This window comes from Nasonia vitripennis, chromosome 1 (assembly GCF_009193385.2).
Source record: "Nasonia vitripennis strain AsymCx chromosome 1, Nvit_psr_1.1, whole genome shotgun sequence".
NCBI lineage: Eukaryota > Metazoa > Arthropoda > Insecta > Hymenoptera > Pteromalidae > Nasonia > Nasonia vitripennis.
Window position 1 is genome coordinate 34,609,502 of NC_045757.1, and position 20,347 is coordinate 34,629,848.

The window sequence follows — 20,347 nt, forward strand, 5'->3', positions numbered from 1 at the left end:
TCAGTCAATTAGAAAGAGCATATGCAACGAACTACTTGGAGGTCGTCGAAATGCAAAACAATGGCACATAATAATGCCACGTATCTAATTTTATATCTTGAAATTTTGTTTTGAATAGCCGAAGAGGTGCAGAATAAATCTGTGAGACGTTCGAATTGTGTACAGACGCCAGAGATAAGGTCAATTATCTGCTTGTTTGGCCATTCAGTTGACAGGCATCGTTGTTCGACGCTGGAGCTATTTTCCTTTCTACAGAATAATATCACAGATTTCTAGCAAAATGGCTGACAAATGCGTGGAAACAGGTACAGCGAAACTTTTGACCGAGACTCGTAAAATTTGTTCGATGTAAACTAGTTTTGTTTTTGTTCTCAGTACTGGGCCCTGTCAAGGCATCGGAGCTTGGAGTAGTTCTGACTCACGAGCATCTGGCACTCGATTTCGACAAGTTTTACGTGCCACCGCCGAAACTTCTTAATGAGTTTGTCAACGGAAAAATTGACCTCAAAAATGTCGGAGTACTCAAGCAATATCCGTGAGCATTATTTACTCTGTGCCTGTGGTATCTATCAGAATTCAATACCTATATGTTTATTGAGAAAGATACTCTACAGATGAAGTTTAAACTACTGAAAGAATTCGATCGAAACTACGCGAGCATCGTTGTAACTTTATGCTGTGCATCATCGTTACTCATCAATATTAATTAAGGCCATTGAAAAATTATAACCTTTGCCGCGGCAAGATGCGATCGATAGATCAGTTTAAAATTGACTTCCAGCCTAAACCAAACGAACGTTCGTTTATTTTTAGCTACGGCAGCAAATACAACGTTCGTTTCAACGATACTGATAGCGCCGCTGCGGTTTTAGAAGACGTGAAGTTCTATAAAAAAAGCGGCGGCGGTACGATCGTCGAGAATACGAGTCACGGAATCAAGCGGGACATTCCGCTGATGCAAAAAGCCAGCAGGGAAAGTGGCGTTCACGTAATTGCTGGAACTGGTATACTTGCCGATCTATTATTTACTTTCGCCTACCGTTTACACGGCTATTATTATGGTCGATTCATTCTTTTTTTTTCAAACTTAAATTCCATAAAAGCTTGAGAGGCAAAGTAAAATATGTTTCTGAAAATTCAAAATTATGTATGCGAAGATTTTCATGCGATTTATTACGCAGGTCATTATGTAGCTTTAACGCAAGCCACTCCATCTCTGGCGGCCACAGAGGAGCAGATGTACAATTTAATAGCGCAAGAGTTGACAGTTGGTTGCGAGGGTAATCCATCGGTGAAAGCTGGATTCATAGGCGAAGTGGGAAGTGCCTGGCCGATCGAAGGTAAAATTTGATCTTCGTCAAGTCAAATTCGATATTTGCATCGTTTCGATATAACGATTACAGATTTTGAAAAAAGAGCCATTAGAGCAACAGCGCACGCTCAAGAGCAGCTGAAATGTCCAGTAAGCTTTCACCCGGGAAGAGATGCCGCTGCTCCGTTTGAAATTTTGAGGATATACTTGGAAGCCGGGGGCGACGCTAAAAAGGCAATAATGTCCCACTTGGATCGTGAGTTTATAATTAGATCAATTGCATAATGCACGAATCACTCGCGACTCGTTGACTCATTGTAACATAATTTTCCGGAACAATAGGAACTCTGACAAAGGATGAGGATCTGCTGGAGTTTGCCAAATTAGGATCGTATTGTCAGTGGGATCTTTTTGGCGTCGAGTGTTCCTATTACCAGTTGCACGTTCCTACGGATATGCCGTCGGATGCCCAACGAATTGATAAAATACGGCTTTTGAGGGACGAAGGAGCGGTGGATAGGATTATGATGAGTCATGATATTCACACGAAGCATCGTTTGGTTTGTTTTGTGCATTCATTTATCAGTTCGTACAAAGATTGATTTCGAAATTTTGTATTTTTCTTTTTCACAGATGAATTTCGGCGGACACGGATACGCCCACATCATTAACAACGTGCTACCCAAAATGTTGGTCAAGGGTTTCACAAAGGAGGAAATCGATACGATTACCATTACAAATCCGAGAATTTGGCTTACAGCTTGATTTTATTTCTTTACATACATGCACGTACATACATAATATATTATATTTCGTTTACAAAAGAGGCGATGCATATACTAAACGCAATATTTTTCAAAGATAAATTTATATTGATTATAAAAACGAGTTTTCATTTCTTTTTTTAAATCCCGGTTCATCTTGTTTTACGCCCGAGCTTTTTGTTCGCTCTTCTTGTACCGACGAGCTTATAACCGGACTAGCAAAAGGCAGTTAGGCACTGTGTATACATATATTCATGACTAGTGTCTTACATCGACTTCATTATGCGAATTCTACCCTACTATCCCACTCGAACCTATAGCGCGTATTCGCAGTGGCATAGACGCCCTCCAAATATATTTGACTTTACCGAAAGCTAGACTTAAAGTATAAAAAAATACTGAGTGGCGTTTTCAAGTATTACGAATTCATCGAGTACACCTCTTCTCCTAATTAATCAAAATTCATCTTCGATATACATTTGTAAAAGCTGAATACGTTTTGAAAACTTAAAGTTAAAAACTGCGCTTCAAAGCTTCACAATGGCGCGAATTTTAAAAATCCCCCAATCATTGCATCAGAGCGTTATCAAGAGCTTGAATTGTTAATCCGAGCTTTCGAGTGGACATCGGCTAAACACGTCCAAAGAGTCAATAATCAACCTCATTTATATACGAACACACTGTGCGCCAGTATGTGTCTTCGCAAGGAAAAATATCGATCGCGGACACCGCACAGTAGACTATCGGACTACCGTCGAGTGTTGCTGTACACACATGACCAGCAACAGAAGCAGCCAGTCGTCAGTTAGGCGAATATTGTCAATTGCGCTGGGGGTTACAGAAGGCGATTATTGGCATTAGTACAGTCATGATTGTCGAAATTAACGGCGAAAGCTCAGTGCGGATAAGCAGTCAGCTATGCATAATGTCTACGTGATCCTATTACTCATCACCCTTGTCGATCGGCTCTGCAGCGCTAGAATCATCACTGGACAGTTGACTACGCATCAAGTAATCGATTTTTTTATACATAATTATGCGTGCGCTGTGTCCTTCAAAACACGTTTTTACCGATATTTGAACGAAATTTAAACTTCTATCGTCTCTTTTGTCAGTCGTGCTTGAAAGCTCGGTTCGAACTGCTCCGTTTTTGGAGGACTGATCGAGTGAGCTTTCATTCGAGAGAGTTGTTTAATCGATGAATTTCGCGAACGAATCTTGCGAAAGCTCCATGGAAACAGCAGGCAATTCAACAATTTAATTATTGTCTTCTTATGACAGAGCTTTCATTAGATTCCGCAATTCAAATGAAATGATCATTATTCGACCACGCGTTACAAAATTTTTAAAAATCGGCATTATTATTTATAATATAATGCAGAGAATATGTAAGTCATGAAATAAACACGAGATACAAAGTAAATATACATAATAAATGTTCTTCATTATTAACAGTAACGTTTGTGCACTTTTCAGAATTGGGCTTTTCTAGCGAGATTTTGTTTCCTCTCGGAAAAAGGCCGATTCCAGTACGACTTTATCATCGACGATGAGCATACAGAGGCGAATCTCCTGTTGTACTATGACAGCCCGACGCAATGGCCGAGTGTATATCCTTCCAACAAAACGTGCTTTGAAAGGGAGTCAGTCCTCAACAGAGAACTTGGTCAAATTGTATCGCTTTCACCATACTCCACCTATACCTCAGTATCTGGATGTTACTTCACTTCAGAAGATAAGAATCAAGTTCGATGCAAGAGTTACAGAGAATTCCGTTCTTCGAGACCTCGATGGTGGTTCATAGCTTTGTCAGATTGTCACAATGATAAAGGACTCAATATTAGTTATTGGATATCCTTGACCAATGCCGAGGAGGGCAGCTTCTGGAGATATCATTTTTCAGCAGATGAATTCTGTAAGCTCTTTTATAATTTGGTTCTAGGATTTGATTGCTGATTAATTATTCTAATGTTATGCTTTTTTAGACATTCTGCCAGAGTTGATGATAGGCGCTTGCATTTACATCTTGCTAATAGGCTTTAGTATTTACACTGCATTCGAACTGCGCACAAGAAGACTTTTACACATAACATACAAGTTATTTATGCTCTCATTGGCAACTCAATTCTGTGGATTGCTGTGTGAAATCTACAGTAATGTAAATAGAGCCTTAAAAGGATTCGACTTAAAAGGGGTATCTCTAATTGGAAATTTGCTTGAAGCTTGTTCGGAAACAACTTTTACTACACTTTTACTGCTAATGTCACTTGGTTACACAGTGACCAAAAGTCTCTTGACTCCCTTAGAAACTTGGAGACTAAGTGCCTTCATTGGTATAACCATATCATTACAGTTACTACTATTTGTTTATGAAGCAGAAGCATTTGACCCAGGACTTGTCTTGTACTTGTATGAATCACCACCTGGATATGGACTACTGGCTTTGAAAATAAGTGCCTGGGTAGTTTTTGTAATTTGCTGCTACAAAACAAGTAAAAATGCTGCAATAAAGTTTCATTTTTACGGATCTTTACTATCTCTTGGATCTGGTTGGTTTCTTTGCCAACCATTAACGGTATGGACAATAATTTTATGATGAAACTGAATGAGAAGAATTGAAATAATTATAAATAAAAGCAATATTTATTTTTAGGTACTAACTATTACGTTTTTAATTGACAAATGGGTAAGAGAGAGTGTTGTTAAAGGCAGTTCTCTCTGGGTGATATTTGTTGGGCATCTAACATTTCTTTATGTGACACGACCATCGTCAGCCAACACCAATTTTCCTTTTCACATCAGGACTTGTCAGGTAGTTCCGATAGGAGGTGAAGGCCAAGGACACGCCTATGAGCCTCAATCTCGAACTGCTATGACACTCTTTACTCTCTCACATTCTCCACCAACAGTTAATACTATCTCTTGACTCTTGATTGTAAAAGACATTTGTAAAAGAAGCAATATTACGTGTATATATTTCTGTATGAAACCAAACGATTATATTTACACTTTTCATACAATGTGGGAACAATTTATAAAGTTAAATATAGATATTTACTTATTTACAAAAATTAGTTTATCTCATTTCCATTTGTGCGTGTGCTCTAATTCTCTTTACAGCGACGTAAAAGTTATAGGAAATCTAAAAATTGGTCATCAATCACAGGAACCATCGAGCCAACCATCTCGCCATCTCTGATTTATTAAGCTACAGTCAAACACGGGTTTACCTAATTTCTTGTTGACTTCGTTGTGAACATCGCAGAGCCACTGGCTCAGCTGATGGTTGGAATCAGTCTTGGGCGGCGACTTTTTCAGCTGCTCTTGTAAATCCTCAGCGCATACATTGCACGGATAAAACTTTGATATCAAGTGAAAAAACGTTTTCATATCTTTCCTCTGCTCCACAGTAGGACTTTCCGGATAGTAAGCAGCCATGGTGTGCAAAAATCCCCACGTACGTGAGCCCAGCTCATCCCTGTCCAACGGACAGTCTTTCCTCCTTGCATTCATAGTTTCTGTGTACTTGTGATCCGATCCCTGCTTGGCTTGGTCCGATTTCTGCGAAAGTAAACATAACTGCTCGCATCATTGCGTCAACTTTCCTCTCACTACTGATTCACTCACCTTTTCCGAGTCGAAAGTCTGCTTTTGTAACTTTGCCCAGGTTTTGAAATCGGTGCAAGTGCGGCACGGCTTGCCGTCTGCCATTGTTTCCATTTTTCGCGCAACAGAAACGTCCTTGCTTCGACAATGAAATCCGTAATTGCACTGGATTTTACGAGCGTCCTGTCGGCATGAAAGGCACGTTGTTCATCACATCGCAGACGACGCGCTGCAGCCATATACATATGACGACGCAACTAACCTTACCTCAGCAGGGCTATACCTAATCTTGTCGAGACAGCGGGTACACGCCATTCTGAAAATTCATCGCGGTACAGAGCGTCTGTGATTTTACTGCTCCGCTTTTCCGACGTTAAAACAGGCTGTAAATATGTGGATTTCCAGTTAACGAGAGTCCGATAGAGTTAACGTCGCCGGCCGTAAACATGGATAATACAGAGTTGCTATTTTTCGACACATTTTCGCACGATATTTCCGAGGTAAGATCATCTGGCCTCCACATTCAAATATTGTTTATTTTCATGATATTCTTCTGGCAGAACTTTCGATAACAAAATTTGCTTTATTCCAGGAATTGAACTTGGATCTAGTGCAATTTCCCAAACCTGTGTACATTAGTGAAGTGCGAATAATCCCTCTGGGGGCTCGTGTGCAAGCAGACTTTCCTGGTGGGGTTCGGCTTGGGTACGTATAATATTAATCCCATTATCTAACCAACAAATTGAATCATCTCCACTCTAAACGTAACACGTTACCTTACAGAGCCACAAACCCATCCCAGTTTGAGATTGAATTTTTCGTCAATGATCTGAGCAAACCAGGTGCTTCAACTTTTGAGTCACTCGGTGGATTGGAATACAAACAAAATGTCCACATACAACTGGAATGCGATAGAAAGCATTTGCCAACCGATGGCTTGGTGTTGAGAGGCTGGTACACAACAATAACCTTAGCTGTATACGGTACACTCACCAAATCACTCAGCAATCCTCAGGAAGTACCTGTGGCAGCTCCACCTGCTCCTGCTCCTCCTGTTCCTGTGCCTGAAGAGGAGCCTGCACCAGTAACCAACAATGTTCCAGCACCAGAGCCAGAGCCAGAGTGGTTTTATGAAAACCAAGCGCATCAAAATACACTGGTAAGCTCATTAAACAATTTTTTTTTCAATGCGCTTTGGTACTTAGTTTTATTACGGCCAGTTACTTTCATTAAATCGCATATCTACTATTCAAGCAGGAAACATGCCCAGTAGCCACGCCATCGCCACCAGTGCATGCAGTGCCAGTTGTCGAGCCTGCGAGAACTCCCTCTGCTGAGCCACCAAAGGTAGAGCAGCCTCAGCAGTGGAAGGAAGAATCCTCACCAGTTAGTCACAAAACTGGCAAAAGGCCATCCACACCTCCCACGGAGTCGCTCGTATCTCTGAGTCCAGAATCGATTTCTGCCGAGGAAGAAGATGGCGAGCGCGAGGAGGCAGTGGAAAGGTCAGATGCAATAGAGCCATTTGAACCAATTTTGTCTGATGAGGACGTTATGGCGGATGACGAGCCACCTGTTGATTTTGAAATCGAGGCAGTGCAAATCGACGAAATGTATGCGATCAATCCGCCGGATCTCTTGGAACTGGAGAAACGCGAGCAGTTCTTCGAAGATAAAATGGACAGTAGTGTGATCGAAAAACTGCAAGACATAATCGTATCCTTATCCAAGTCGGTCACGAATTTCAGCAATGCGTCAGGGCAGGAGAAGGAAACTTTTGTACATAACTGCGAAAACCTGTGCGCGACGTTGGGAAATTTCGAACTCTGTACGCAAGACTTCGAAAATCTGTCGAACATTGTCGACGCCGGACTGAACGTCGAGTTCGCCTGCTCGCAACCACAGCCAGCCTACAAAGTCCGACACGTGAAAGTCGGCGTCAGATTAGCCGAGGCCCTGTGTCGGCTGTCGTCAGGCCCTGAAATTCTCTTGAAAGTCAACGCACCGCAAAAGCTTCTGTCTCTATGCATGCGCGAGAACGTTGCCCTTCCGGTAAAATTAGCAGCAATCAGAGCAGTCGACGCGGCGTTGATCAGTCCGAAAATTGTGGAGGAATTCCTCAAGGCAGAAAACGAATTGTACAAACTATCGCTGATGATGTTGGATTCCGCCAAGCTGGCCAGGCTGAAATACGCTCTGAGCTCTTTGTTGAGGAAAGTCCACGTCTACGAATCCTTGTCAGAGTTGAAAGAACTAACTGAGCTGGAGATTATGGAGCTGACGAATGCATATGCCTATGCAACCACTTTGATGGCTCAGCCCAAGCGTCAACTTCCCGCCAGTGCCCAAATGGAGTTTGAAAGGGAACACAATCGCAATCCTCGCAAGCATCTCATTGCCTACTTCGATCATTGGAAGCTCGCAGGTCGTCTCCTTCTGGTTCTCTGCTCGCCCGAATCCGACAACAATTTGATCAGAGCTTCCCGACAGTTTTTATCGCTTCTTGCCGACACCAAAGAAGGACTGCTGTACCTCCTGAAAGAAGCAGAGGTAACGAAATCTCTACTGAAGGTCCTTCGGTACAACGAGTGTGATGGTATAGGATCGACCATCGCCTGGAGACTCCAAATCGTTCAATGTCTGATCGAAATAGTGCACCATCCAGACGACTGGACGGCGCTTAGGAAACTGCACTCGTTCCTGGTCTATCCCGAAGGTGTACAAGCGATAATCAACGTTATCCCAATGGAGAACTTTATAGACGTCCTGATTCCTTGTCTCGGCAACAACAACCTCGCTGAATTCGCGGCAGAGATCATCGCTACCGTTGTGCGTTACTCGAGCGAGGTGGCGATATTCCAAAGTCGTGCGGCAGATCTGCTGGAAAAGTTTGCGAGCCATTTCGTCCTGCGAGACGTCATTCCACATTTGAACGTAGCTGCTCAGAGTTCGAATTGGAATTATGGCGACGTAACAACACTGGTTAGCATAGTTAGAAAAAATGCCGAGAGAGCTTCCACCCTTCCAGGTACGAGTCCACTTTTTACATTTATTCTTGCGTTAAATAGTTCTTTTTTTACTGTATTTGTTTTTATTTCTAGGTGAATTGACGACAGCCTGCCGAATACTCCACTACCTAGTCTTTCCTCCAAATGACGACATAGACCCTATGGAGCCGTACGTCGAATTGAAGCACAGAAATGCCTTAACCCAGTTGTTTGCCGCGGACGGTCTCACAGCCCTAGTGAACGTAATGACGAATGTCGCCCAGTTCTACGAGCAGCCTCTACTCCATCGAGCTGCTTTCAAAGGACGACGACGTTTAGTCTTGATTTCGCTACTCGCGCCTTGTGTTAAGCTCACCAGAGCGATCCTCGAGCGACTCGTCAAGTGTATGGCAACTGAATTTAAGGACCTTACCGCAGTTGTTCCGCTTCTCGGAGTTTACTGCCTGATCGAGGCGATGCCATCGACGAACTCGACGCGAATGTTGTCGAACGAGATCATCGAGACGCTTCTGGTGTTCACAAGAGCTGTAGATCCTGATGGTTCTGGAAACGTTGCCAAGTCTCTGTGGACGCAGATGCTAGGCGAAGTGCTCAAAATGGTGTCTTCGAATCCATGTAACTTTTTACCTGGACTGAAGCTGTTGGCCAGGTTGCTGCCTCCAATTTTGACTCCCAAAGAAACCAGCTCACAGGATAAGATCAGGGCTTTAGGATTCAGAAAATTATGGTCCGCGCATTTGCAAGCTCAAGCGAACAGCCTTACGGAAACTCTTAGGTACGGTATATGAATTAGAATTTTGTGAGTTCTCAAAGATCTCTTGTAATAACCATCCTTTTTTCTCGCAGGCTGCTCTGTGCCAGTTGGAATACAGAACTGTTGATGCTGGTATCGACAGTTTGCAAGCAACTGAGCGACTTGGCAGCACCGACTGCACTCCTCGTAGGTCGCTGTCTTTTAGATGGTATCCTCACAGCCAACCCCTTGGAGAATAATCTACCCATCCTGGCTCTTCTAGCTGATCTCACAAAACACGCTCCGATGAAAGCGACTCTCCTCACTTTGACTAGTCCCGCGTCCAGGGCCCAGGTGAAATCCGACCAGAAATATCCGCCCGTCATTGAGATGATGTGCACAGCTCTGAAAAACACAAATGATCCAAACGTTCAGCGAGAACTCGTCGACATATTCGGAACGTTGTGCGATTACAAGCTCAGTTTAGTGCAGGAAAGTGCCGAGTCTTTTGAGAAACAGTTGGCTCACTCGATACCCAGCAAAGAGCCGCTGCTCGTCATTATCGCTGCGCTGATTGAGATTCTGGCGAGTGCGTCCAAGTATTCTGCGGATATCGTAGAAACCACTCTGCACATATTAGTGACTTTGACAAGTCACAATTATGGACTTTATCACGTAAAAAGTTGTTTGGAAAATAATCCTGACGCGTTAAGAAATCTTCTCGACTATGTTGCTCAAGGTATTTATGCAATCTCTGATTGTATTGAAATAACGATTCAAGTGTATTTTTTTGACATTATTTTTACTCAGCTGTTTCAGAAAAAGAAGAACAAGAAAAGGACAAGGAATCCCTGCCAGAACATGTTGTAAGTTTTCTAGATAGTCTGATCCACTGCAAAAATCCTGAAAGAACTTTATCCTTGCGAATACCTCAACTATCGAGCCTGATATCCTGGGATAAGGAAAATCATCCTTTGACAAAAATAAGTCAAGCCACAGAACTGGTAGAAGCGTTGCAAGTTGTCGAAGAAAAAGAAGATAAAGAACCTCTTCCAGAAATGCTTGAACCATTGCTACTACCACCTGAAGCATTGCTCAATCAGTTTGCTCAGAGGTCCACTGCAACTGTGACCACTCAGAAAGAGAGAATAAAAAAGTCTCTGCTAGAAATTCAAAACGAAAATACCGTCGATTTACTAGCACTGGCCACGGAACTTTTACCCGCCGACTTTAATCTGTTGGCCGAAGCTCAAAGGGTATGTTCAAAAGTGCCTATGCATTATACAATGCATATGAAAGGCCAAGAGGAGCCCCAGGATTCCAGGGAAGCTCAAAAACAAATTAATACACCGACTGCCAAGACAAAGCAACCTTTCGGTAATACTTTGATCTTTACTAATCTGCATTTTGACTATTAACGAAATTTCTAACAAAAACCAATGTGTTCAATTACTAGTTGCGCCAATGCGGGGAAGAAGTCAGTATTCTAATTCAATGCGAGGCAACTCTGGAGGCGGAGGTGTAGGAAGGGGTGCCGATCCATTCCGTTCTCGACCACCAAACACGTCTCGACCACCGTCCCTCCACGTAGATGATTTCGTAGCCCTAGAAACATGCGGAGCGCAGCCAACCGGACCCACAGGCTACAACAAACTCAGCATTCGAGGATCAAGTCAGTCGAGGGGTGTGATCGCTAGTTCGCGAAGTAGACCTTGGGTTCCCGAGACCCGACCCTCGTATATGCGCTAGCTCATTTTCGTTATTAGGCAAGAGATAATTTAATAACTTTTTTTATTCTGAAAAACGTTTTTGTAGAAAAACAACATTTGTATATGAGTGAAAATAATAATGTACATAACATAATTAGTATATACAATTGTTGTGATCCACATATTTTTTCTGAGAAGGCTCAGAAAGTCAACAGCAACAGGCTTGTTGCGACTGTTTAGAAAAAATGGGAGGATGACATTTAAGTTCAGAAGGTTCTTCCAAATCCAAAAAAAAAGATTATTGCTCATCAATGATCAAAACTCATTGGATGTGCAGAAGGAACTCTCTTTGTCCAAGCACTATAAGTGAACATGTTTCTAGTTTCATTGACGTCGCTCCTGCGAGAAAACTTTAACGCGCTTTTTATATTCGCGTGACAACGAGCTTGAAGCCTACTTATAATAAATGAATTTTTGACATTTTCGACAACACAGCGATCATCGCCAGCTTTCACATTGCGACTTCGACTTCGATGCTGTCCTTGTCCAGTAGGAACTCGATGAGTCCTTGTGTCGCCTTTGCGTCGCAGTCAAAATGCATAACTCGCCCTCTATAGAATAAGTACTGTATAGCGGATGGTTTCTTGCTCGAAGAAAGGGGCTCCACAACTTGTTGTCGCCTCTGCATGTTCTATTTATGTGCGTAAAAAGCTAGACCCGAAGTTCAAAATAGGTATCCATTTACATGGACTGCTCACCGCCGGAGCATTTTTCAGTGTGTGCGTGACGGGATTTTTAGAAAATTTATGCAAAATTATTCCATGATTTCAGTTCTTTTTTTCACAAGTGTACCTATATCCACCACGTGCGCATCTCATATTCCATAAAACTACTTTTCATTATAATCGATTGCGAGTATATTCTTTATTTTTAAATCAAGATTCTTGCTTCCACTTCGCATAGTGGGGGCGGATAAATCGCGGTAAATCTAAAAAGTACGAGTATCATTAAATTTGGAAGACGTTGCCGTTCAGTGCATGTATATTGTAAATGCATTTTTTCTCATGGCTTCCAAATCTGCTGGTTTTCTGACAAACTTCAGTCGCAGCAGTAGATCCCGCGCGCTACGGTGTTGTTAGGAAAGTGCAGCAAAACCTTTGAGATATTGTTAGTGTGAGATGTTTTATTTTCTGTTCTATTATGTTTTCTACGATTTTGTTACATCTGTTGCATTGATATCTAGCTATCTTTTTGAGGAAAATAAAGCCCTCATGCAAGTAATATGCATGGCACTGCCTTATAAATTCTCTTCAATTTTCGTTCTACAGCTCGAGTGAGTGCGACTGCAAGAAACATTCAACAGCGATAGCTAGCTGCTCTATAATACACTCCGAGTATACGAAAGTGGTCCACGAGGTGATGGAACGCGGCCGTTTCAATGTTGACGTCGCCGCGATTTTACTCGAACACGGGAGCGACGTTAACGCTAGGAACTTGGCGGGTGACAGCTCCGCGTTGCACTCCGCGATCAGGAGCTTTGAGGGCGACATAAGAGTCTCGTCGAGAGTTCCTGCTGGACCACGATGATGGCAGTCTGCAGCTCCTCGACATCCAGTATAAAAGGTGTCCCGAACTGGTCGAGTTGCTCCTGGAACGCGGTGCCGATGTCGAGGCCAGGACAGCGCGAGACGGACGATTTAAAAGTTCGCCGCAGAACGATTGGTAGTGTCAACTATGCGGATGGCGGCTTTTTTTATCGCCGATATTTTATTACTGCAGCATGCTAGTGTCGATGGTAACGCCGGGAATTTCGGAACGGCTATACACCTCTTCACTTGCCGGTACAGCAAGGATACACTTTATATTCCTTACCGTTTTGCGAATTTCTGGAACGTGGACTCGATGTCGACGCTAAGAACAACGAGGGCGATACTCCTCTTCACTTGAATGTAAAATTTCATGCTGAGAAGTTGGATAGAAGTTTTTGGATAGAATCGCCGACGTCAACGCCGTTAATTCAAAGGGTGAAACTCTCCTTCATCTGGCTGCTCGAAATCGGCACTGCGGTAGTACAGATAACATACTGCTTCTGGATCGTCGAGCCGATTTCGGGCAGCCAAATGAAGGAGAGTTTCACCCTTTGAATTAACAGCGTTGATTGTATTTTTCAGCGATGTTATTCAACTGCCTGCTAGGCTTGCCAGGGAGTGAAATACTAAATAATGTGTGTCTTCCATCTGGTGACTAGACTCTGCACAAAAGTTTTATTCATTTTGGACGTTTTATCAAATCATCCATCCCACTAGTACTATAAATATTCAAACTATTTCAATTTGAGAAATTTAGCAAATATATTTTTCACTTTGCTCTTTTTTTATTTGTTGTTTTTGTAGAAAAACCATGTATGTAAACAAGTAATAATAATAATAATAATAATAATAATAAGGTACATAATGACTAAATATATAACAATTGATTCATGTTTCTTCACATTCATGGTATCTCGCGAATTTTATAGTACAACAGTAGCATTTATTTTTGCTTTGTTTCCATTTTGTAATCGCGTTCCGCTACGATTTCACGTCCCATCTGCTCCTGCCAAGATTTGTACCTCATGTTGAATTTAGAAAATCCAAGTTTAAATCTTTCTGTTTGTGCGTAACGGTGCTAATAAAAGGAAAAGAAAATATGTATTACTATTATGCAAGTTGCTTATCAACACGTTAATATTTTAATCAATATTCTCTACCTTTGATTTAACTAATTCTGACATTTTTTTTTGAAACTGGTCAAACTTTTCAAATGTTTCTTCATCCAGACGCACTCTTTCCCATCTCATATGTTCCATCAATTCCAAAATAAATGCAAAGTCAAGTTTAAAAAAAGCATTGCTTAGTAAAGCGTCTGCTACATATTTGTTTATTGTGTGGCCTGTAGATTTCATAGTACTTAGAAGGTCCCTGCTTTCCTTTGAGGTACTGCATGAAAGAGCTAAAACGCCATATGTCACAATGTTGGGTTTTAAATCTGACTTGTGGATTTCATCGACAACAGCCTAAAATTAAACATAGAAAATTAAAAAATTGAACCAATATGAGAATAAATACTGAAAGATTGTTACCTTGGCAGCTGCTTTTGCGCCCCGCATACAACGTTTTTTTATCAACATGTTAAAGAAATCGACATCAAGAGGAGTCTTGTTTTTCTTTGCATATCTTATAACCATCTCTTCTGCTGTACTAGAGTCAGGAACTATTTCTATGAGATATGTTAAAGTTTTGACAGTTGGCTCTATCCTATCATTTTTCATTTTCTCAAAAAGGGATTCCAATCCTCCAAATAGAATAAGCTTATTCTGTTTTAAAATAGCATCCAAATCTAAACTCGTAATTGAAGCAGGTAAAGGTTCTTTATAATCCTCCGTGACATCTGAAACAGTTGAATCTGATGATTCAGAATGTGTACTAGTTGAAGATTCATCCTTGGGTGCACTTATTAAGCCTTGGATTTTAGATACATCCTTTCTGTGAATATTTTCAAGAGGCAAATCACTGAGAACTGGTGGATATAGTAACAAATCAGGTCTGTTATTATCAACTATTATTGCATTATGTTCTTTACTTTCCAAAAGCAAGTCGTTGACTGTAGAATTTCCAAATTTACAATCTCGAATTGCTCTGAATAAAAGATTATAACTGAAAATATCTGGTGGTATCTGAAATAAATTAAAACTTAATATTCTTGGAAATGATTGACAATCACAAAAAAAGTATAATGTTTACCCTTTGATGTCTCATCATTTGCCAGATTCTTAAAACATGTTTCAGACCTGATTCTTTATCTGAATTAGCGGCATACATAAGACTATTTATAGTTGATACACCAATCTTCAACTTCTTTTCCATCATTTCTTCTAAAATTTTGTAAGACATTTCTAATTTATTGTGACGCCCATAGGCCTTTACCAAACAATTATAATGTGCATGACCCAAAGGCACAGTCTTATAATTCATGTAGGACTGCACCCTCTCCAAATAATTCAGTGCTTTATCTGATTCAGGAGAATTAGCACAGGCATTAAATAAACTTGTGAAAACATTTGGTTTTATTTTGTATTGTCTGGCTTTCATCTCACTAAAGTATTGATAGCACTTTTTAATATCCCCTTGATTTGCAAATGTTCTTATCAAAAGACTGAACATGTAATCTGTTGGTTTATCCCGATTTCTTTTACATTCCTCGATAACTTCTTCGGCAGATTTCAAATCACCTTTTTCAACATACGTCTTTATCATTTTAGCATACTGTCCTGGAGATGGTTTAAACTTTCTAGGAACCTTGCCATGAATATTTTTCAATCTTTCTTCTTCCTTCAGTTCTTCTTCATCTAATTCAACCTTTTCATACTTCAAGCCTCCTAGAGAACCAAATACATCCGTTTCTGGAGGTGGTGGCTCAGGCATAAGTGGAGGTACTTGAATTGGTTTTGTTGAATATTTCAAACTTGGTGATACTTGACTTTGTGCATCATTTGTGGTACTCAATATATGTGTTTTTTGACTACTTTTTCTCAAAGTATATATGCAAGCCAGAGGTAGATGACTACTGTTTTGTAATTTAAAGTCATATTTGCTATGACTGTAAGTTTTGGTAGCAAGCTTGATTATTCTTGGATAAAATCCAAATTTCGTAGACATCATTTTGTATTATTGCAATAATAATGCCGATCTCTACTCATGAATAATACGCGTTTGGAGGTTATCGCGCCCGTTATAAATCTTATAAAGATTACGTACAAAAATTATAATTTATTAACAGTGATAAATTCGCGTTCCTTAAATACCATTGGCATAGAATAGCAATAAACAAAATATCTCTTTCTTGGCTAAATATACGTTCTTGTTACGTTACATTTCACACTGTTTTTCCGCACTACTATCACATGTGATATTGTGATATGGTATAATCAACGAATATAGACTTCCTATAGAAGAACGGTTCTGGGTTAAAATGGGGGGACGAAAGCTTGGGTAACAGGCCGTTAGTTCTGTTACCCAACCGCTCGGCGGCGCCACCTATGAGTTTCCTACAGCTTGGCGCGCATATGAGCACGCACAAGCAGACGATTCATCATTCATGCAGTATATTATGTAAAATATACTTTTTAACAATAATGAAAGTAAATAAATGACAAGAAAATGAATAATGAGTGTGTAAGGAGGTTTTACAAAAGTATTGGTTGCGACAACCATATTTTTCTGACTAGGAAAAAACCGCGAAAACGCAGCTCCTGTCAGTTTCCCGCTCGATCCTGCTGTGTAAACAGCGCGAAGAGAGCTTTACCGCAGTCTCTGTGTTTGTTGGTCATTGTAGTCGACAGTTTACAGATTTTTTTTGCAACAAATAGCGATAAATAATAGTAGTGAATAGGGAAGTACATCGTTCTAGTTTCGTGAGATTTTTTTGGATAGGTTTATCGTGTTTAGCGAAGAAGATTTCGTGGTCAGCATGTCGCCTCCACGTGCACTTTGTGTCTACACCGATTGTGGAACATCGAAGGCAAAAAATCCTGATTTGACCTTTCACAGATTTCCCAGTGATGAGATACGGTAAATCTGTTTATCACGAGTGTTATTAGAGTAAATAAATGTGAAAAAAATGTTGCTAAGAGATTAATATACGAAATTACACTAAAAATTAATGAACTTTATCCAGAGTACTTTAATATTGATGGGCCATGTAAATCGCATCGACAACGTATAGTAGCTTTTTTTGTGAGAGTGCACATTTTTTATAAATTAAAATGGATTAATCATCGCGCACGTGATGCAAATAAATGTCAAAAACGTGCTGTTGCTGGTGAGAAACCGAATGCCAAATTACAGAAATTAAGTCATCGATAGGCACAGTTCGAGTATATAAAAATAATTTTTTCAAACAAATTCTAAAGTCATTTTTAGCAACAAATTTTATGTCTCGAAGATAATCAAAGTGCTTATTTGCTTATTGTGTCGTCTCAGCCAATTATTACTTCATACTTTATATTTTATTTTGTTCACAGAGGAATTCTTATAAATTGTCGATAAACGGTATTAATTTTTTTAAATAGAATAAGCACTGCTTTTTATTTAAAATTATTTTTGTTTACAACTTTTAATCACTCATCAATATAAAATCATTTGTATTTAATTGCATGCGCATAATAAATATTTTAACTCATTAATTAAATCATAGTTTGTTTTGATTTTTCATATTCTTTTCTTTTCTTTAATTAATTAAATATTTGTAAATACCTTCATTAACAGCAGTTGCATGAGTGTTGATCGATAGTTGCATGAAATGTAAATAATTTATGTGTATCATCATCGCCATTCCTACACCTATGCTTTCCTTTTATCCTATCCTTTTCCTGATGGAAGAAAACTTAGCCACCTTCCCGATTGGTTTCCATCGAATAATATTAGTTTGATTGTTTTTATTTTGATGGCTGTTTTTAATTATAAACAAACTAATATTAACTAAGAGCAAGTATCCCGATTTATTGTTTTTACGCACACTGTAGCGAAAATTAAATTTTAAGTATCACGTAATAATTAAACTATTATACACTATTACAATTTTCATAGTGCGTCACATATAATATTTATTTATTATTTACATCTACGCTGCTATTATTTAATTTTATAACATTCATGTAGCAAGGAGATTGACATTCGGCTGACTTGACGACTGCAAGCTTAAAATTTGAATGGCGCCGTGAGAGTGAGAGAGACAGCACGATAGAAATTGATGGCTGCCGCCATCTCGCGGAGCGTACCGAACTATCGCTTTCCGTCCCCTCGCCGCTATACGAACCGTTCTTCTATATGAAGTCTATATTCGTTGGTATAATGGATCCGGCAATGCAGTGCATTTCTGTCTTCTGCTCCATTCTAACCTAAAATATTTAGAAATTGTTCGGCAAATCAAAATACTTACGGTTGCCAGCAAATATTTATTTCTTGGAATGTGGTCAAGTTAAATATTCAGCCTCCAGAGTATTAAAGTGAAAAGTTAAGTATACATATAGTACTATGATTGTAGAAATCCATTTTGATACAGAAAACAATTTTTTTTTCAATTTTTATATTTCATTATGTAACTTGATGTATTTTTTTGTAGGATGGTTTTTTCAATGGAAACATTGAAAAAAGTTGCAATTAGAATAGGAGTTGTTGGAGGAGTGGGTACTTTTGTGGCTCTAAACACAATACCCTATATATACAGTGAACGAATTCGTAAAACGGAACATTACAAACAAGCTTTACAACTGTTGCGCAGTAATACAGAAGCTGTTAAATACTTGGGTGAGCCAATTGAAGAGCGTCGAGTGCAACCTACAAAAAGAGAAAACTTTGGCACAGATGGAGTGACAATGTGGGTGAGAGTACCGGTAGTTGGACCAAAAGATAAAGGAATGCTATTTTATGAATATCCAGTAAACGAGTCGAACAATTCCACAAGGGTGGAGCTCACATTAAGCAAATTGAAGGATTATAAGTTAATAATAAAGAAACCAGATTGATTTGTATATCGTGTATTACAGTTTATTCTTATTATCTAAATGTTTGCAAAGGCAAGTCAGTGATTCCTTCAGGAACTTTTAAACCTCTCCTAGAGTATCCAAAACCAGCTTGGATTATATGTATAGCAGCTTCAACGGTAAAGTCAACACTTTTTTTATCTCCTATTCTTGGATTTACTTCCACCAGATCAAGGGCATTTAATCTGTTGGTTCTGTACAAATCTTCCATCAAGTGGATACCTTCTCTCAGAGACAATCCTCCTCTCACTGTGAATAAATTGTACAAGTTTATCTCAACTCCTTTTTAATCAAATTAAAAGATGTGTTTTAAACATTTACCTGGTGTTCCAGTGCTTGGAGCTTCCAGTGGATCCAGTGAATCAATGTCGAAACTGACATGTAGAGATCTATTGTTATCTGGATCAATTTTTCTCAAAGCCATGTTTACAACTTCGTGAATTCCTGAAAAGTAAGATTCAAGTTGTATATTTTTATAATCTAATCAACAATGTTGTATTTTTAAGATCGAAATTTTACCGAATCTTTCTACATCTTCCATTCCAAAGGCTGTAATTCCAAATTTCTCTATGACTAATCTCTCATATCTATCAACTGACCTAAGGCCAATGTAGCCCACATTCCGGATTGATACACTAGAAAAGAAGAATTCATTGAATGAAATTGATCACAACCAAAAGAAAAGTCATCCTTACATTGGTTGTTGCCAATCCATTCCTGGCAAGTAAGGCCAGTAGTCAGCCAACTCTGAAGCTAACAAAGCCACTGGCATTCCATGAACATTTCCGCTTTCGCTGGTTTTATTTGTATTCAAATCTGCGTGAGCGTCTATCCATAGTATTGCTACATCTTTGTCTACCTAAAAATGAAATTTGCTATTTAGTTGCACAAAATTTTAAAATTAAAAAATCGTCTAGTGTCATAAATTACCTTGACATGACCATCTATGGAACCGATTCCTATGCTGTGATCTCCGCCTATTGTTAAAACCCGCCTGCCGTCTCTCAAGGATTGCTGGACCATTTCTGATAATTTTTGAGTACACGCGGCCACGTCGCCCAAATTTGGCATATTATCCACATTTATGCTAGCAGTTTCATATTGCACATTTCCATAATCGTGAACATTCAATCCTAAAGCAATATTAAGCAACCATCAGTCATCGGATAGAGTAATAAAAAATAATTGAATTCTTACAATCTCACGTACCCAAGCCTTGCAATTCGTTGACCAACCCCGCCGATCTTATTATGTCAGGAGCTTCGCCGACTCCCGCTTTTCTCTGTGAAAATCATAACAGAGAAATAAAGTAAAAACAAAAATAAAAGTAATCACAAGACACTCACCTGCCCCTTGTCGAAAGGCACCCCTATGATGCCGACCTTGCTGTACTGTCTTTCTCCTATTTTGCGGAAAAAATGTTTAACTGTGCGCGCCAACATCTCGACTAAGGTTCGATGTGTACTACCGTAGGACTGATATGGAAACGATGACTCCGGAGAGGAGAGAGCGAGAGAGAAGAATGATTACTCAGTGCCTGACCTCTACCCCCCGATCTGCGATAGCGGCTATCTTTCTTTCTCTCACTCTCAAATTTCAAGACCAACTCGGGCAGAAAAAAAGATATTTTCCT

At 39.9% G+C, this 20,347-nt stretch overlaps 7 protein-coding genes across 8 annotated transcripts; 4 read left to right on the forward strand and 3 right to left on the reverse strand.

Moving 5' to 3' along the window:
• Positions 1 to 8: 8 nt before the first annotated feature.
• Positions 9 to 2,197, forward strand: LOC103317804 (phosphotriesterase-related protein). The gene is made up of 7 exons (XM_008217167.4): positions 9 to 305; positions 376 to 535; positions 814 to 1,004; positions 1,182 to 1,340; positions 1,404 to 1,568; positions 1,655 to 1,872; positions 1,946 to 2,197. The coding sequence occupies exons 1-7, from the start codon at positions 281 to 283 to the stop codon at positions 2,075 to 2,077; spliced, it is 1,050 nt and encodes a 349-aa protein (XP_008215389.1). The 5' UTR covers positions 9 to 280; the 3' UTR covers positions 2,078 to 2,197.
• A 614-nt stretch (positions 2,198 to 2,811) lies between these two features.
• LOC103317805 (transmembrane protein 145) lies at positions 2,812 to 5,147 on the forward strand. The gene is made up of 4 exons (XM_008217172.4): positions 2,812 to 3,087; positions 3,553 to 3,991; positions 4,062 to 4,651; positions 4,730 to 5,147. Exons 1-4 carry the CDS (start codon positions 2,995 to 2,997, stop codon positions 5,000 to 5,002), a joined length of 1,395 nt encoding a protein of 464 aa, XP_008215394.1. The 5' UTR covers positions 2,812 to 2,994; the 3' UTR covers positions 5,003 to 5,147.
• Positions 4,719 to 5,936, reverse strand: LOC100678899 (FAD-linked sulfhydryl oxidase ALR). The gene is made up of 2 exons (XM_003423900.5): positions 5,704 to 5,936; positions 4,719 to 5,637 (listed from the first exon to the last, which is right to left on the reverse strand). The coding sequence occupies exons 1-2, from the start codon at positions 5,794 to 5,796 to the stop codon at positions 5,233 to 5,235; spliced, it is 498 nt and encodes a 165-aa protein (XP_003423948.1). The 5' UTR covers positions 5,797 to 5,936; the 3' UTR covers positions 4,719 to 5,232.
• A 64-nt stretch (positions 5,937 to 6,000) lies between these two features.
• LOC100678831 (protein virilizer) lies at positions 6,001 to 11,292 on the forward strand. Of its 2 annotated transcripts, none has more exons than XM_008217169.4 (8): positions 6,001 to 6,182; positions 6,275 to 6,387; positions 6,466 to 6,841; positions 6,940 to 8,710; positions 8,784 to 9,465; positions 9,537 to 10,162; positions 10,234 to 10,800; positions 10,880 to 11,292. In XM_008217169.4, exons 1-8 carry the CDS (start codon positions 6,129 to 6,131, stop codon positions 11,170 to 11,172), a joined length of 4,482 nt encoding a protein of 1,493 aa, XP_008215391.1. In that variant the 5' UTR covers positions 6,001 to 6,128; the 3' UTR covers positions 11,173 to 11,292. The 2 variants fall into 2 exon arrangements, with proteins under 2 accessions (XP_008215391.1, XP_008215390.1); XM_008217168.4 differs by having other exon boundaries at positions 6,009 to 6,182; positions 6,937 to 8,710.
• A 2,172-nt stretch (positions 11,293 to 13,464) lies between these two features.
• LOC100123139 (pentatricopeptide repeat-containing protein 1, mitochondrial) lies at positions 13,465 to 16,784 on the reverse strand. Its single transcript, XM_001606699.6, has 4 exons — positions 14,915 to 16,784; positions 14,254 to 14,847; positions 13,882 to 14,187; positions 13,465 to 13,799 (listed from the first exon to the last, which is right to left on the reverse strand). Exons 1-4 carry the CDS (start codon positions 15,830 to 15,832, stop codon positions 13,665 to 13,667), a joined length of 1,953 nt encoding a protein of 650 aa, XP_001606749.1. The 5' UTR covers positions 15,833 to 16,784; the 3' UTR covers positions 13,465 to 13,664.
• A 77-nt stretch (positions 16,785 to 16,861) lies between these two features.
• LOC100123148 lies at positions 16,862 to 18,702 on the forward strand. Its single transcript, XM_016982352.3, has 2 exons — positions 16,862 to 18,184; positions 18,294 to 18,702. Exon 2 carries the CDS (start codon positions 18,295 to 18,297, stop codon positions 18,694 to 18,696), a length of 402 nt encoding a protein of 133 aa, XP_016837841.1. The 5' UTR covers positions 16,862 to 18,184; position 18,294; the 3' UTR covers positions 18,697 to 18,702.
• Positions 18,693 to 20,303, reverse strand: LOC100123155 (arginase). Its single transcript, XM_003423809.4, has 7 exons — positions 20,061 to 20,303; positions 19,924 to 19,996; positions 19,645 to 19,847; positions 19,410 to 19,573; positions 19,234 to 19,349; positions 19,036 to 19,158; positions 18,693 to 18,963 (listed from the first exon to the last, which is right to left on the reverse strand). Exons 1-7 carry the CDS (start codon positions 20,154 to 20,156, stop codon positions 18,728 to 18,730), a joined length of 1,011 nt encoding a protein of 336 aa, XP_003423857.1. The 5' UTR covers positions 20,157 to 20,303; the 3' UTR covers positions 18,693 to 18,727.
• Between the last annotated feature and the right edge of the window lie 44 nt (positions 20,304 to 20,347).